The following is an 18036-nucleotide window of genomic DNA, read 5'->3' as shown; positions in this document are numbered from 1 at the left end:
GTCTGGGAAATTAAACAGACAGTTTGCTGTCACTTTTGGGGCAGCAGGAAGGTGGTTCACCTAAATTCTCCGAGATATGAGGTTTTAATGTCAGGAATTCACATACTCCTATTAACAAAAGGAGCAACTGAAGAACCATCTACATGTAAAACTGCTTTTATGGGTATAATTATGTACTATGGTACACTTCTCCACATCAGAAATTTGGTCTTCTCAGCAGGTACTCAGAGACTTTACAAATTCACCACAATTCCCCTCTATTCTTATGTAGCTCTGTCGAACACTCCCAGCATGACCCTACACTAAAACTTTACTATGTGGAAAGCTTGTCAAAGTCATAAAAATCAAGTAAATACAGACCTAAACATTTGAAAAAGAACAGCTTTTTTTTCCTGAAGTCATGCTGCACAGGCTCACAGGCTCTTGAACTCACGTCCCAGAAAACCGAATTGTTCAAAATTTAACTATAAACTACAGAGAGATCAAGTGTAAATCTTTGCTGGCCCTGTCAGTTTTACAGTAAGCTTCATTGTATTTACTTTTCCATCAAACTTAACTTGTGGGATTTAAATGATTATCTGAAAACCTCAGCTTTTATTTATTGTGCATTCCAGTTCCAGTGAAAAGCTGTAGAGAGAAAAATACAAAAATGTATGTTGTCCCCTAAAAAATTCTCAAGTCTCTAAAACAAAACAAAACTCAACTCCTCAAACTATTTTTCAAAATGTTGTAACTTTCAGTCAATCTTGTGATACTGTAAACTGAACAATGGTTTTTAGATGTCATGTTTGGCAACAAAATGCTCTATAGACATTTTTTTCTATAGAAGATCTGAGACATCTGATAAGATGTTTCCTAAGCACTCACTCTGCAATAATGTCATGTGTTTGTCTAGTGTTTTCACAAAAGATCACCCATATTATAAACACACAGATCATGCAACACTGATTCTCTGAGAAAAAACCCACAGAGCAGATTTCTGTTGTCTTATCGGTCCTCTACCATTTACAGCTGACACATCTGCTTGCTGTAACTTTGCCTACACAAGTACTTTTACAAAAAGAATACTACAAAAAGTGATTCTTATTTAAAACTCCTTATCTCTGCTTCTCTGATTTAAAATAAGTTTTTGATAGTGCAATCTGAGCTTTATATTAACAGTTTTGCTTCTGTTTCATAAGACATAAGATTGCAACACACAACAAAGAAAATCTCTTTCAAAAAATAAGAAAATCTGGTATTTGTTTATATTTAAATAACATTTAACTCAAATCTCAAATTATAATTAATGTAGTGTAATGCATTTGTAATGTAATTGACAGTTATCTGAATAGGTACTTTAACCACTGAATGAAGTTACTAAAAATATTGGGCTATAACTACATTATTGGAAATACTGGCTAAAATAAAATCTCAGGTAGGACAACCCACATCAATCTTGAGTTTTACAGTGTTCAAAGGATCAAAACCATTGTATATGGCACAAACAAATCAAGTTGAACCGTCTCATCTACCAACTGCTTCCTTTAGCTAAAATTGTAACATTTAACATGCAAAATTTTATTTACTCTTACTAGTCCTCTCCCAAAGCAAATTTAAGCCACCAAGACCAACAAGAATGGCTTCCTCCTCTGCCGTTTTCCTGCACTGAACCCAAGTAACTTTGCAACTGAATTGTTATTGTCCAGAATACTCAGACCATGGCATTTTACTTGAAGATATTTTACTCTTCCTGTAGAAGACACAATGCAATAAGCACTATCTTGAAACTGCGTCCTTTTCATCAACAGAATAAAGCTGCATTGTAATAACTAAAATCCACTAAAGCAGCATGGGCAATGGAAAAATATCATTCATATACTGAAAGAAACTAAAATTGTCACAGCCTGTATCTAATTCTTTTCCTGCCACAGTTTAGACATTACTTTTGCAGCCGATAATTCGTATAATGAAACACAAACAGGTTACTGTATGTAACCTCCTCCCACTATTTAGGTAATACCTAACATGACCTCACCCAGAGCAGCAAAATCACTTGGTTTACTTCTGTCCTAATCAAAACTGTTCACCAAGTATGATATTAAACAGCATAAATTTTGCAATGGTTTTCTGATTGGGGTAATCAATATTGAGGCACTGATCCAGCTACTGCTGGCCCCAGTTCCTGTCATCCCATGATGTGCGAGTCATCTTTCCTTGGGGAGCTCAGGCACCGGTGGAGTTGCCTGCCTGTTAACGTCAGCAACAAAACACAGCTCTGCTGCTGATGGGGTACTTATTATCAGTTGCCTTTAAAGTCTCCTTTCATGTCGCCCTGAGATGATGATACCAGTTCTGAAGATATGTAAACCGATTCTGTGAAGTGTAAATAGCTCCATTTATCCTTATCTTCTAACTCTGTTGCATGAAACATTAATTCTTACAACTCAGAGCATCACTTCCTTACATTTGCCAGATGGCTTGCAACACATTAAGTACACAGTAAGCAATTCCTTCATGAAAGTTACCCACAGCAAGAACATGTAACATGTAGGTTTGAAAAACCCTACATACATGTTCAGGACTCAGGCAGCCCTATCTTATTGTGCTACACATGTGCAAGGACTGCCATTTTCATTATGATAAAGACATTAATTACCAAACTTCTTGGTCCCTTCACAACTGCACAGTGTTACAACAAAGGAATCTGATCACCAAAGCTACATGCATCTACTTGTTTTCAGCCCCAGTGGGAATGAATGGCACGAGATATTGCTGCTCAGAGAGGGGCACTAGAGACCCCACTAACATACACAATCCCAGAGGAAGCACAAAGTACGCATTTTTATTTTCTAAAGATTTCTATTTTCAAGGGAAGATGACAGCCTGCTTAGAAGCCTTCAACAGAAAATGTTAGGTTTAAATACTAACAGAGCTGGATGTTTCACTCAAAGCTTTTTTGGGTTTTAGGTTTTTTGGGTTTGGTTTGGTTGGTTTTTGGTTTTGGTAGGAAAAAGTGTCATCTTTTTCTAACAAAAAATGTAAGCTGTACTGAGGAATTGACTAAGTCAAAACAGTACTAATGAATAATGACTCAGTGAGTTAACACAAATTCACACCAACATTCTTAAACAAGTTTTCTATTGCCGATGTGGTGATCTAGAACCACCTTCAGTGAACACTCAAAATATTAATAAAACTGGTTGTAGGTATGACACTTCCCTTAAACAACAATAGCTGCCTGGCAGAGGAGTGGATAATGTTGTCAAGAGGGAAAGGCAGCTGCCACACAGAGGGCAAGAATGAAAAATGCTTGATTACATCTGCTTTTATTTATTTCCTGTACCAGGCTCACATGCACACTTCGATACTGGAAGAACAGTGACACACAGGCAACACCATCCCGGAGTCTGGGCCAGGAAAACGATGTCTATCAGAAGCACCCCTTGCCCATTCCAAGAGGGCCCCCCAGCATCCCTCTGCAGTGCCAAACACCCAGCACAACCCCAGGGCTCCACAGCACAGGGAGGTGAACAGCAGTCCCTCCCTCATGAGTAGGCAACAGACTGTCATTCCTTCTGCACAGGCATGAGACAGGGTACACGCTCACTGCAATAGTAAGCTCAAGCAGCCTTTATCCTGTGTTAGTAACATTTAAACTTCAGGAGATTATTGAGTCCTTAAAATATAAAAATTAAATCGTGTAATTATGGTGTCTCCTGGAGAGTTCATGTCAGTCATCACCAGAGTACAAGCCTCTGAATGGGAAGAGTTAACAAAATTATCTAATGAATTTCATGGAGAGTTTGGCAGCAAACTTTCAAAAATACATGAGTAAACCATGCCATTTTTGCCCCCAAAAAAAGAACTGTAAACTTACTGGTTCCACATAAAACATAAAAGAGCATAAAAGCCTTGAATAGATCTAGCTATTGTAGGTAAAATGCCAGCTGGTAACTAACAGATGTTGGATTTTATTTTAACTATGTGAAGCCATTCTTCCCGATCACAACACAATTTATATAAGTAGATAGATAAAGCAACTTCGAAGCAATAAAATCCCAATCAAGAAGATCTCACTTCATTATGATTAAAATAAAATATCCTGTCTTTAATATTTTATTATTTTGACTGCAATCCACCTTGGCCTCTTGAAATTGTCATTACTTTAATGGACATGAGACAAAGTCTTTTTATGCCACAAACTTCCCCTCCCCCCCCCGCCCAAACAATTAAAGTATTGGCACTGCACATAACCAATTAAAACCCTTACTTTTGCAGCATAGCAGGTGAACAGGATTTCCAGTGCTAAAACATAGAAAATATGGCCCCAATTCAAAACTGCATTGATGCAAAAATTTGAGTTTCATGTGAGTAGTCACAATGAAGCAGATGTAGTCAACACTTTCAAATGAACTAAAATACTGAAGCCTGTACTAGTAGCTTAATAATGATTAATGTTACTTCTGTGGTCAAAACGTGACATTGCCTAAAACTAAAAAAAGCCCAAACAGACTTTGCCTCAAGAATACAAAATGTCATGGCTCTCATAAGATTACTTTTGCAACCTGAACATATAATCGTATCTACAAGAGTTTGTCTCCACTGCTTTATTTCTAAATTCTTAACATTTCTGCAAGCCAGTGATTTCCAAACACACTGCTAACAAAACTATCTTGCTTTAATGTTTGAGCTTGCTGCCCAGAGGATCTCTACTTGTCTCTCATGCTGCTTCCTCATTCAGCAATAGCTCATCTCACCATATACAGAACAGCCTAATATGCACCTAGGTTTTTGTGGGTGAAGGCAAAGCATTTTTCATAGCATTTTAGCATAGTAACACCTAATTAACACAGGCTAAGTATACCAACTGAATGGGGCCATACTACAGTAGATGCTAATGGCCACAGAACATAATTGTGCCTACTGCCACATCTCTAAAGAGGTCTGATTATCTCTGGCCACTATTTCTCTCTGAGGATGTGTCTGGATGGAAACACCTCACATTGTACAATATTTACCTATTTGTGACAACTGAACTACCTCCTCGACACAGGAGTACTATGTCCAACAATACCACATGAGTGGCTGGCATGGTTTAAGAGCAGCATTAATTCCTGGACTAGAAACAAACAAACAAAAAAGGCATTTAATTATCATGCAAAAAGTGAAGAATGTAAGGATATGACAGCTGCAAACCCACAGGGCCTGGTCTGCAGTGAAGGACATGATCAGTATTAACCCTGTTCTGCATCATTAAACATCTTGAGAGTCACAGTTTCACAAATAAAATAAAACCTATCTTCTCCTTTTTTTTTTTTAAACCTTTGGTAATTACATGAAAACGGCACATGGAGCTCTATCTCACTACTGTTCCTTCTGACTTTAAATACTACCTGAAAAAGCTTTGACTTTGGCTCTAAGCCCTGGCAGAAAGTAGGCTTTTTCAGCTAACAAGGGTCTGGAGGTTTTACAAGACCATGGGGGTTTTCAAAATGTTCTTCCACTTTTGCAATAGTCAAATTATTTCACCATGTGCCAGATTGAAAGCAGCATTTTATGGATTCCTTTAAAAATGTACTCATACTCTAAGGCTGCTTTAGGACATGCAAGCAGTTAATTAAGTACAAAGGCATAGTCTGTGTGATCTCTACTGTATTTTCATTATTCTGTAAAGGCCTTCCTGAGAAGGAGATGGGATTTTTTCCTAAAGGCAAAAGATCCACTAATGTGCTCCACTCTTAATTATTGAAACTTACCCCTGAGCTGTCACATTTTCCTAGCATGCATTTCTGCTCAGATTGTATTTCCATAGGTTTTGACAAGGCAAAAGGCTGCTACCATTACTAATGCAGTGACATGTACAGGCAAAATAATCACACCAGAATAAATTCATCCAACAGAGACACATGGACTGTCTAAAGAATCCACCAAACCACTGTCATGCATGGCAGACTCAAAGAGTTGTTATTCAGTTCTCTACAACTGGAGATACATGGAGAATATTTAATACCTGAGCAGGTATGTATGATCTGCCCTATCTCCTTTGTGCCTTCCTGGTGCAGCAACTTCACCAACAGCCAGGTAACATTTTTTCCTTCTTACCCATCCAAGCAAAACCAGCACTAACCAAACAAGAAGTATCTGAGCATCCCTTCTGAAATAGCTCCACAGCTTAAAAGAGGCAGCTCCAACCATGGAAAATGCCTCACTCACATCCAAAATTCTGTATTTCTCATATATCTCGTACACCAGCTTGCAGCTCACACAAATATTACAAGAACACCATCATATTTCAGACTGGCAGCAAAATCAAGGTCAAATCCTTTTTTTTTTATCATGTTGCTGCACTGTCCCACACAGGAAGCAAACAGGTGGAGTTTTTATTAACTAAAACATCCTGTAATTGAATTTAATAGCAAAATCTTTGGAGTTTTGAAGTGGACTGTGTTAACATGCCTATGCCTCAATAAAACCATAAATCTGCATGCTTTTACTCTGTACCTTATTTTGTATGTTTCATACCAAAGCCAGTAAAATAGTTTTTCAGCCTTTATGTGTGATTTCTAAACGAACTCAAAAAAGACCCCACGCTCTTTGAATACCTAGTTGATCACTAACACTGAAGTCCAAAACTTTAATTCATGGATGTATTTGAAAAGTGACACTTAAAAAAGCAACATGAAGAGAAACACAGACATTTGTTTCACTTGCAAACAGCTCAAAGTCAACAGAAAAACAAAATTAAAATAAATACAGCAGTGCGCCACACTACAGTGTATGCCAAACAGACCACAGAGGAATGATCATATATGGTTTTGGTCTAAGTCACACACAGAAAGACTATTAAGCAAGGGCAGAGAGTTTATCACTAAGCAAGGGTGATTCCCTGTATTTCCCGTGAATTTTACAGAGCTATCTGAAGCTCAAAGAAGACTGACTGACTACAGGACACCAAAGGACAGTATCCGGCTTTCTGAAATACCCTCGAGGCAACAGCATGCTAACCTGTCTTGAGCCTGAAAGGCAACTTTCAAGGGACAGCTCCAAGGGAAGATCAACCATTGGCAGACACACTTAACGACCTGAAAAAGAATGCACCTCTCTCAGGGGGTGCTGTAACTCTACATCTTCTACCTCATGAAGGCAAAGGCCATGTTTCAAGTCTGCATGCCCAGAACTAGGTAGAGTATGATGCCAGTACTGTGAAGCGTTGAGCACGCTCTTCTTTTTTGTCTGAAATTCAAACCCATTGATTGATATGATACACTCCACTCCAATTCACTGAACTCAGGCTGTATCCAAAGAAGTCAGGGGAGCAGCAGCACTGCCATCCTGTAGCACCTTCCCAGTGAAACAACACCTCTGTTTAATGATGCTTGTAAGATTCCTTTACCACAGGGACTTTTCAGAATGTCATCCTTATTTTAAAATCCCAAATCCAAACTTCACAATTGAGAACTGATAATGGACTACCTCTAATTCTGAAAACCATCCTGTATGTGACCAGCAACAGTAAGAAACTTATTTCTGCAGGAAGGTCTACATTCTATATTGCACCTCTTATTACAAATTTATCATATTTTATAGGTAAAGTTATGCATATGAATATATGCACATGCAATACCAGTAAAGAGAACAGTCACCATTTTGAAACACATGTGTTTGAGAATGAGACCATCTCTTACTCCATGTAGTGAAGAAACTTCAAAATTCTTAGCAAAGTTATTCACAATTTCATTACATCCAATGTATGAACATTCCATTCATACAGTATTATTGTGTTTGCACGATGTCATAAATAAAACTTGAACAGAAAAAATGCACCTGACTCGAAGTTAGTATTTTTGCAGCATTCTAACAATTTTCTTTTAGGTACTGATTTGTAATATAATTTGTTATACCTAACCTAAATTTGCTGAATTGGGTATAGTGGTTTTGCTTTCTTGAAGACTCTTAGGAATAAATCTGGATACTACCAAATATACTCCCAAATAATGATAGATTCTTTGTTCATCAGGGCTATGATATCCACCATTGTAACTGTATCAGAGTAAGAAATAACATTTCACTTAATTTTACAGCATATTATTATGCCAGGATATGACACTAAAGAAGCATCTTCCCAGCTTCAGGCAACTATGTTTGTTAGTATCATGAAGCCTTGACAGATCTGAAATTACTGGTATTGTATAGAAAAAGCATTGTCGTATTTTTACTCCCATTGCTCTCTGTGTAACATTGCAACTTCTCACCTTTTTCTTTCCTTTAATATGATTATGTTTATAGGATATACCCTTTATGGATTTAGCAGTAAAGTTTCCTGAAACACTTGGAAACTTACCAATACATACAAAAAAGTCCAAACTATTTCTTCCAACATACAGAAAATTATCTCTATTACACTGCTTGGTCACCTTTCATTAGATTCCCTGGTTAAAAGTGGTAAAATGTAGAAGGAACAACTCCTTGTGAAATTCTGCAGACATTCACTAACCAGGCTGCCCAGCTCTTTCTCCCACAGCACTTGCCAAGTGTGTGACTCAGGCACCTCAGGGGATTATTCCATGTTTCATGGATAGTTTTTCTTTAACTAAGGATATTACTGACTTTCTAAATAATATCCCATCACTGAGTGGAGCCATACTCAACCTGATTTATTTAAGGACCACAGTCCAAAAGGGGCAGACATCCTTTTCACTCATTCAGATGGGGAGCACACTGGCCCCCTTATGGAAGACCTGGGTCACAGAAGACCATGATCTAGTACGTCAACGTTAAAATACATGAGAGCCCAAACCAGCAGGATTTGCTTCTCTTGGCGTGGACTTCAGCAGTTTGCCCTCTCAGTAACAATGGCTTACAGACCTAGAAAACCCTGAATCTGCTTTTTAGCTTTAGTACAGAATTAAGGAACTCCTTAGGTCCTACAGGTCAACGGCAGACAGATGATGCACTTTTGGAAGTGTACTTGTGTCAGCCTATGGAAAATACAGAAGTGCTCCCATTATACCATTGGTAGTGGGCAAGAGATTGCAAGACAACAAAGAGGGAAACACCTATCAGCAACTAAAAAGGATCAGTTTCAACCACTGTCCAGATATCTTCCACATATCAGTTATTTGCAAGTTGCTACACAGCATACACCTCTGCAGAACCTTTTGTAAAATTCCAGTTACATTGGATTTTCTTGTCTCAATTCCTCTGTCTTTGAAAAAAATAGAGAAAAAAAAAAAGTGTATGTGCCCCTACATGGCATTTATTTGAATGAACAGGAAATCCAAAAATCTATTTTAACTAGCCAGCTATACTGAGGATAAATAGCGTGTCTCAAGGCTAGTGACAAATTAAAATAGAACATTGAGCTTTTTGAGAACATGAAGAATAATTCACACCAAGAGTGACAAGTGTGTACATTTTCAGGTTTAAAGACAAACTGGTTAAGTTCCAAGCTATAATGAGAATGCCACTCCAACCACAGAGTATCCCCAGTGTCACGCTGTAAAGCAGGGCCTGTCCTATTGTATACCTTCTAAATTTTACAGCCTTTGCATGCCCTGAGGGACCAGTCATTAAAAGGTCACTTCAGAAGTAAATTACCTTCTCCCTCTTGGGAAGTTTCTACAAAGTAAAAACCTAATGCTGACACCTCCCATGCAGCAGGGCATTTATTGTCTGCTCCAGAGAGGGCAAGCAGGGTTATGAATCTGATGGCAATAACAGAGGCACAAATCAGGAAACAGAGAAACGAGAGAATTTAACAGGAAAGGCTGGGAAGAATTCCTCTCTACCATGCACACTTCAGCTCTATCCATAAGCACAAATAATGGCACCAAACAAGGCTTCTCCTACCATGCCCTTCCTTCTCTAGATGTCTCTATAAAAGATGCTTCTGAAAACCAAAGTTTGCTAGGCGAATGATTAAAATCCTAGTCTTAATCATAAAACTAAACAGCAAATCACACTTGAAACATATGAGCAGGCACAGTAGACAAATATTTTCAAGAAAGCAAATTTCCATTAAAATGCCTTTCTTCTCGGTAAGCCTACTACTTGGGATAGATTCTCCTGATCAGAGTGAGATTCTAGGAACTCCTCCTCCTCCACAAAACTGGCATAATTGACAGAACTGCCTCTTTTAGCAAAAAAATAAGTAACTCTCTTATATAACTGCAACCATGTCCTGGATTTACTGAACTCTCTAACACCTGAAAACAAAGATTTAGAATGTGAAATACAAGCACTGAAATCCATTTCCTTTTCTCTCAAAAGAAATGCTAATTTATAAAGAACATCAAAAGAGCAATATTGTCTATAGATATCTCCCATATGCTCACTGTCATAATGTTGACATTTAGTAATTGAGTAGATTTGAATAGGCAATACAATTCAACTAGAACAAGCATAAGTTTGAACATGGCCATCAACATCCCTCAGTTTGGACAACCTGCCAGTAGACAGGAAAAAGAAAGGGATGAACACAAATTTGGTGCACAGTCCTGCAGTCTGGGAATATTCAGTAAGTACTGAGTAAAGTATTAAGCAAAACCAAACAACCACTTACATCAGATTTGGAGGACACATTTTCCTCCATGTCAGAATCACTGGGATCTACAATATCATCAAATGGTGGCAGAGAAGGCGTCTTCCTTTCCAGTGCATCATTTTCAATTTTGACTCTCCCCACCTTGAGCTGAGATTTATCCTTTGTCTGTTTTTTGTCAGCTGAACAAGTAAGAATCAGTGGTGCGGCAGTAGGAAAACTTTTAAATAATGAATCCGAGCTGGGTTTTTTTCTTTTTCTTGCAGAAGATTCATCAGCGTCCAGCATAGAGGGCCTTTTTGTGAGAGTCTTCTTTTCTTGCTGCTGCCCACATGTTATGGTAAGGACGGGGGTATTTTCAGATTTTGGCTCCTTGGATATCGGTTTGGGTTCCTTGAAGGCCATCTTAGGAACCATTTTTTCATCTTTTAGTGGTTTGTTTTCTTTGGGTTTCTTAGAGGATTCTTTGGAAAATTTGTTATGTTCCCTGGAAGGTTCTTTGAAGGCACTTTTTTGTTCTTTTGAGTCTTTAGAAGTTTTTTCTTTGTGCTCCTTTGTTAACTTCTGGATCTTTGAAAAACTGTTACTGCTGCTGCTGCTATTTATGTTCAGGATCCTAGCTGGGTCCTGCAAAGAGAAGATGCAAAATTTTACTTAAAAAAAAAAGGAAGAACCCTTAAATCCTCAAAAGGTAGACACAATACAGACATAGTATTCATATTAAAAACTTGCAACTGCAGGTGAGTAACCAGGAATAGCAATAACTATATAAGAACAGATAGAAACCCTTACATTTGGTCAAAATATCTGTTACAAACTGGTGGAACATGAGCAGTTATCACTGCTTGTCAATATCTGCAACAAAAGTTAGTTTTTATCCTAGGCATTATACCAGTCCTTTTAAAAAACCTTGTAAGATTAACATAAAGGCAGTTTAGGAAATGTTTATCATCACCATTACCTGTGAGGAAAATAAAAACACAAAGAAAAATTAAGATATGAACATAAGATGTCAACAGAATTACTACAGGATCAGAGGAAAACACAATGACATTTCAGGCAAAGTTTGACTTCTCTACTGTGATCTTCCAGGTTTTGCCAGATCTTTTTCCTCATAAACAATAACAACTCTGGGTCCAGCCCAGTTATGGAAGATTTGATTGGACAGACAATAGTCACTGCCTTTTTATGGAAAACCTCCTAAAGCTGAAAAAGCTTCCTTCTTTGTAAATACTGGAATCTCTACTGAGCCTTTAATTGTATTTTTTTTTAATAGAACTGTTTTAAGTGAGAAGTGTTTCTCAGAATGTGGTGACTCAGAGGACCTATAAGAGAGATAAAACCAGAAGCAGCAGAGCAGTATCATTCCTCACTCAGCTGAATTTGAAAAGTTGAAGTGGCAAGGAAAGTGGTCATCTGCAGCTGGAATGAGAAGGAATCATCCAGAATGGGTCATACAGGATCCTTTCTTCTGAGAATTAACACCTGGCAATCTTTAAAAGACAAGAACATTTCCAGCACTGCCCTCTTTCACTGAAACTGCCAGCAGTGGGCTCTCAGTATCTCAAAGACACCCAGTAGACTACACTGTTATAAACACTAAACCCAGTAGACTAACTGCACTGTTATAAACACTAAATACGTGTCCCACTCTATACAAGACAAGGTCCATTTTTATACTACTTCAAATCTGCAAAGTGACATTTCAATTTACAGGAACCTATGGTCGAGAAGTTTACACTGCTTACTTTCTTCCAGGCTGATTATAAGCATTTCTATCTGTATGTTACCCAGAAAGTGAGAAACTTTTAGAAAGAAACACATTAATGTGTATTGCATACACCCTTTTCCTTTACCTAGAATGGATGTGTATGTAGATGTGGTGTATCTGGCTGTCTAAAACTGCCACAGATTTACAGAACTGTAGAGAGGAAAACATATTCAGCTTGTCTTCCACCTTACCTAACCACCCTTTTACCCACAACACAGACAGAGCTGCAGAACTGCAGTAGAAAGTAAAGGACCAAAGCAGGACACAGCCCGCCTCATCCTCCACAAGGGCTGACTAATTTTAAAATAATGCACACAGTACAACTGCTCTGAAAAAAAACTATCCAAGAAAATGAAGCAGAATTAACATGCTAATGGAAGTCATGTCAATTAGAGGAGAAAAGAAGACTGAGACTACATCCACTGATGTGCTTCCTTGTTCGTATATAGCTACTTATAACTTGTCCAATCAGGATGTGTTAAGTCAGTGTTTAATACTCTAGGACCTGAAAGGTCTACATGAAACATGTCTAGAATCTGCCATATCTTCCTTCTCCTCTGTAGCAATAGGTAGAAATAATTAAGTAAAAAAAATTACTTAGAAATGCTCTCCCTTTCTCATTACCTTATTTAGCGATACACTGAGTTTCCACGCAGTGGTACATAAATTATTCAATTCCATGTTTTTATGAGATGCTTCTTGCATATGTACTGCAAATGTATTTTTGTGTCAGATTTGGTAAACAAACTATATGTTTATATAACACATATATCAACATTAACATTGGCCAGAAGCATCAACAATGAACAATACTATAATGACATTTGAATGTCTAAACATAAAGCACTTCCTCATTTCCCACACCAGCAATTAAAAAACAACAAAAAAAAGCACTTAGCACTCCTTGAGATGTTTTACTTGAGTCATAAGACCTTTCCTTCTTTAAGATCAGAAAAAAAAAAAAAGTTGACTATTTCCTTTGATGCAAGACCAGCACCAGAAGTTGACTTATGAACTAATTATTAATGCTTCTAGTGTCACATCACGTTCTATCATGCCAGAGCTGTGTTGCCCTGGGGAAGAATAAAACATGTGTCATTACTAAACTAGATGGAAAAAACATCTCTCTTACTGCTCTCCTTATGGCACATTATTTTACATATAGCACACGTATTTTACATTTCAGAAGGAGAGTCTCATTTTAGAGGTTTTCCAACAGATGAGATCTGTGAAAATGGTTCTAGGGCACAGTACTATTAAAACCAAAAGAAACTTGAGATCTGTCATCTTTTCAATTTTAAAAGCAGACTTTTTTCCTCTTCCTACAACATGGAAGCTGATATTTTCATAGACATCATAGTACAAATAAGTGACATACTTATGAGATATACCCCTCTTACACGCTCTCTTAGAATCACCCTTTCTTAAAGGCAGCCAACCCACTGCTTTTATATCTGCATTCATTTTCTAAGTAAAAAGAGTATCTTTTCTTATTTCCTTAATTTCTGCAATGACCCAAAAAGAAGCCAACAATAACACAGAGGAGACAGCAAGAGGAACATAAAATCTGTATGACAGAAAAAAGTCAAATTATATTCACCAGTAAGTTATATCAAACCTAATGATGAACACAGGATGCTGGTGGGGATGAAAAGTGGCTGAATATTCGTATCATGTACAGCATAGATCTTAATGAAAATCAGAATGCACTTTCAAACCATTTTCTTATTTATCAGAATCTGACAGTGTGTTGAAATCTTTCTTTCTTTTCCACCTTAATAAGTGTTGCAAGAAATAAGAGTAAATTAAGTAAAACAAAACAGTCTTTTCTCAAGTTCATGCAAAAAACTGGGATCATGGGGTTTTGACAGGTAATATATCTGCACACCATAGCTTACATTTGTGTATTCATCAAATACACAAGCAACCCAAGTCAACGTTAGCCTTTGGTATGTTGCATAACAAACAGCATGCAAAAGAATAATACAGGAACACAGGCATGTCAAAATACCTGCAGATATCATCTTAAGCCAAGTAACATCATGTACATACAGTATCTCAAGATTCATAGTACTGCTATATGAAAGGGGCTAACATATCTTTAAAAATATGTATTTTAGAAAGCACAATAAAAATCTAAGATTTTATCAGCAAAGGAAGTCACTGTGCTACTGTGACTGGTGTACTCAATTCCTGCTCAGATTTTGGCCAACACAGCTCATGCTAAGGCCTGAGATGGATTCTGGGAACACACAGAGCATATTGTAGGCAGGACAGGTGGCCAAAAAAGGTAAAGGGCCATTACGCTGCCATGTTCACCTGGAAATTGCTATCTCCTGCAGCCATCATCTTTGGCAGTTTCATCACCATGTTCTAACTTACAGGAATTACAAAAACCATACCTCCAATCTGAAAGGCATAAAGCATCAGCTTATCAGGAAAAGCCCACCTTTGACTACCAGCTGGACTGCTCAGGCTTTCACATTTCCCACTGTGAAACAGTGTGCCAACATTGTGACAGAGGAGGAAGGATAAGCACCCTCACACTCAGCTAGGTAACCTTATTTTTTTATGGATGCCAAGTGCATGGATTAAGAGTTACATATCATAAACTAAGAAACTTTGTGATTTGGGAGGTGAATTCACTTTATAGACTAATCTGGGCAAAGGGAACACAACACTGTGTTTTCGTATTTCTTAACGGGCTCATGAAATTAAGTTTAAATCACAGAGCACATTGTCCTGTAAATTTGAGAGACACAAATGGACTGTGATAGCTGCTCAATAGGTAACACATTTGCAGATTAAAACAATTCTGTAACTACAGGGCAAAAAATGCTGCTGAACTGTACACGTTACAGAGTTGGGTTCTGACTTCACACCACAAAATGTAACTCCCAATTTGTCTTAATGTGAGTTTGAATAAGCAGTAATTTCTGGATACCATTGCAAACCTCAATTGCTGACAGGCATTAGGAACCTAATTAAGAAATGGAGCATTTGGGAGGGGCAGAGGAAGAAGAGGGGCAGGAGCAGTTCATTATATTTTATGAAGTCATTAAATTGAGCACATTGGCATGGCCTTGTCAGTGTACTGTACTCTGAGTTCAGATTACAAATTTAGTACTAGTGATCATAAAAAAGTGCATTGTTTTCATTTTTAATTTTAAAATTTTATGCCTATTGAAATTATGTGTCCACATTAAGCCAGTGGACTAGAATTTGTCTCAAATATGCCTATTGCTCTCAAGAGGAAAAGAGAAGAAAGATATCTAAAAGTATTTCCTTTCCTAATAGTAAAAGCAAATTCAAATTTCTGTTGAATACAAACTTGTTTATTATTGAATAACAACATTAGCTGATTGGGGGGAGGGGGGGAGGGTGTGAGGCAAAAAACCAAGAAAGTGAACTACAATATTTTGAGAACCTCCAAAAATACTGTAGGGTAGGAGGTGAATTTACCTGCTTCCCACAAAAATTTACAAAACTTTCCACACTTCAACTTAGCCCAGCCCACCAAACCGTTATGATCAGACATCAGAAGAATCAGAAGCAGATGGAGAATTGCAAAGCTCACTGGTTTAACAGTGAAGGCCAACTGGGGGAGCATGAAACAACTTATGTTTTATCTGGCCACACACAGGAATAAGAGCTTTTGTTTTCTTTGTTTATAAAATAAATCTCATTTCATTACAGCTGATACTACAATTCATTGCAAAAGCCATAATCATTCCCTCCAAAAACCTAACCAAGCTGCTTCTCTATTCTGTGCATGTAATATTTATATAATACAAACAGGCATAGTAATAGCACTGATTTAAAGCAACACAAGTATCTGCAGTCAGCCTGCAGCTATTCTTATATTCTGAAAAAATGCATAAAGTAAAAGTTTTCATACGTGTCTGCCGGATATCTGTACTTCCAAGATTAAAGCTCTTGGTTTAGAATCAAAATACCGGGGCTCACTAATACCATCCCCATTAAATTAGATGAAAAAAATCACTTCAGAAATACAAACATCTCTACTTAATATATGTTTCAGAAGAGAATGTGACAGAAACTGACAGTTGTCTCTTACTTCATACCATATTGTACTCTTCATAAGTGAATGGTAAACCAAGAATACCACTTTGTTACAGTGGTTTTACTGTTGTTACTTAAATTCTTATCTAACCATAAAGTTTATGTGGTACTTTGCAGTGGCAAACAGATAAGCATAAGGTTCTGTTTTTTCCATACTTTAAATTTAAAACTGACCTCAAAGTTAACTGTGGTATTCACAGACAAAACAAACCAAAACTAGGCCAAGCACATCAAAGGGTTATTGCTGCAGCAGAAAAATCCCAAACTCCCCCAGTGCAGACATCTGGAGTACACTTTTGGTACACGCAACTTACGCCCAAGAACTATCAAGACTTTCCCAAGAATTATCAAGACTTTCCTGCAACTCTTATTCTAGAGGTATATTTAAATGAAATTTGGACACTGAAGTTTTTCCATCACTGGGGTTACTCCAAAAGACAAAAACAAAAATCTACTTGTACAGTTGCTGGAACTTCCCTACACTCCAACCAGAACAAAAATACTAAACACCAAAATTCAAGGCTTTTCAGCTCCAAGAACTTATTAAAAACCCCCAAACTTTACTGTTACATTAAACCCAAGGTTATCTTGTGTTTCCATTTCTCAAGAACAGCGTATGATTCTCAGCAAGGCAGATATTTACAAGTCTTTCTTTATGAGATAAAAGAACAACTGCTCTTAAGTGTGTGTTCCAAGTTGGACAGGCTGAACAGGAAAAATCAAATAGCCACATATTGGATATCCACATATTGGACTGACAAAACTAGTGTCTGAAAAAACATCTCTCCCCACTATTAAAAATTCTAGGGATGGAATCCTGAGATGTCATGCATGTCTAACCTCCTCAGGCTTGACTCACCTAACTGCATGCTATGGGCCAAACTCTGCAGATGTTTGAGTTGCTTCAGCAAGAAATGACAGATTTCAAGCATTAGTTTATATGGCCTAGTGCAGCAAATACACACTTCACACTGCTTCACTCCATCACACTCCACACTCGCCAGTTTTCCACATCAGACAGAAGTTCACTGTCTAAATGTGGTTTGGAAAATAACATCCCAGGTTAACACTTGCTTACAAAACGTTGAGAGATTCAGGACTTACCATGGTGTATGGTTACTAGGCAGAGCATTAGTACAGGACTCAGTATCATGTCAGTACCTCTTTGAAGTCCTTCTAGAGGTGTTTGGGTTGCTTATTGACCCAAGCCTCAGCACACCTCCTTTGGCATGCAAAGCAAGACATGGGTGAAACAACATTACAGCCAACTCTTTAGAAGTGATTGGAAAATGAACTCTGGAGAGCTACCTACCAACATCACAAGAACCCCTATCAGAGAAGGAAAAGTGTGAGACCAACTCTTGTTTGGTATCCAAGTAGATGGAGGTACATCCTAGTCTAACCAGCAGCACCTTGCTGCAGCATCTGGTGTAGCCAGCTGCTTTTCTCTGAGGCGTTAAACACTCATTTTAGCATGCCAAAGTAAGCACCTTCAGTTTAATCCTCAGATTATACCTCTGCTTCTCATGAGGAAAATAACCACACTTCCATATATTCTTTAAATGTTGCAAGACCACCTGCATTAGAGATTGTGAGGCACTGATGTACAATACACACCAGGCAGAAACATGTCAAAGAACATTTTTTGCCTGTCCTTGCT

At 37.8% G+C, this 18036-nt stretch overlaps 1 protein-coding gene across 1 annotated transcript in view; it reads right to left on the bottom strand.

The window, feature by feature from the left end:
- The window catches only part of MLLT3 (MLLT3 super elongation complex subunit), a 121672-nt gene that overhangs the window by 26120 nt on the left and 77516 nt on the right, over positions 1-18036 (bottom strand). Inside the window, exon 6 of the mRNA XM_032096795.1 lies at positions 10544-11149. Coding sequence (XP_031952686.1) covers positions 10544-11149 — 606 coding nt within the window. The remainder of the gene's footprint in view (positions 1-10543; positions 11150-18036) is intronic.

Source organism: Corvus moneduloides, chromosome Z, assembly GCF_009650955.1.
Source record: "Corvus moneduloides isolate bCorMon1 chromosome Z, bCorMon1.pri, whole genome shotgun sequence".
NCBI classification, from domain to species: Eukaryota; Metazoa; Chordata; class Aves; order Passeriformes; family Corvidae; genus Corvus; species Corvus moneduloides.
Note: the sequence above shows the minus strand (reverse complement) of the source record. Positions and strands in the feature narration are given on the sequence as shown.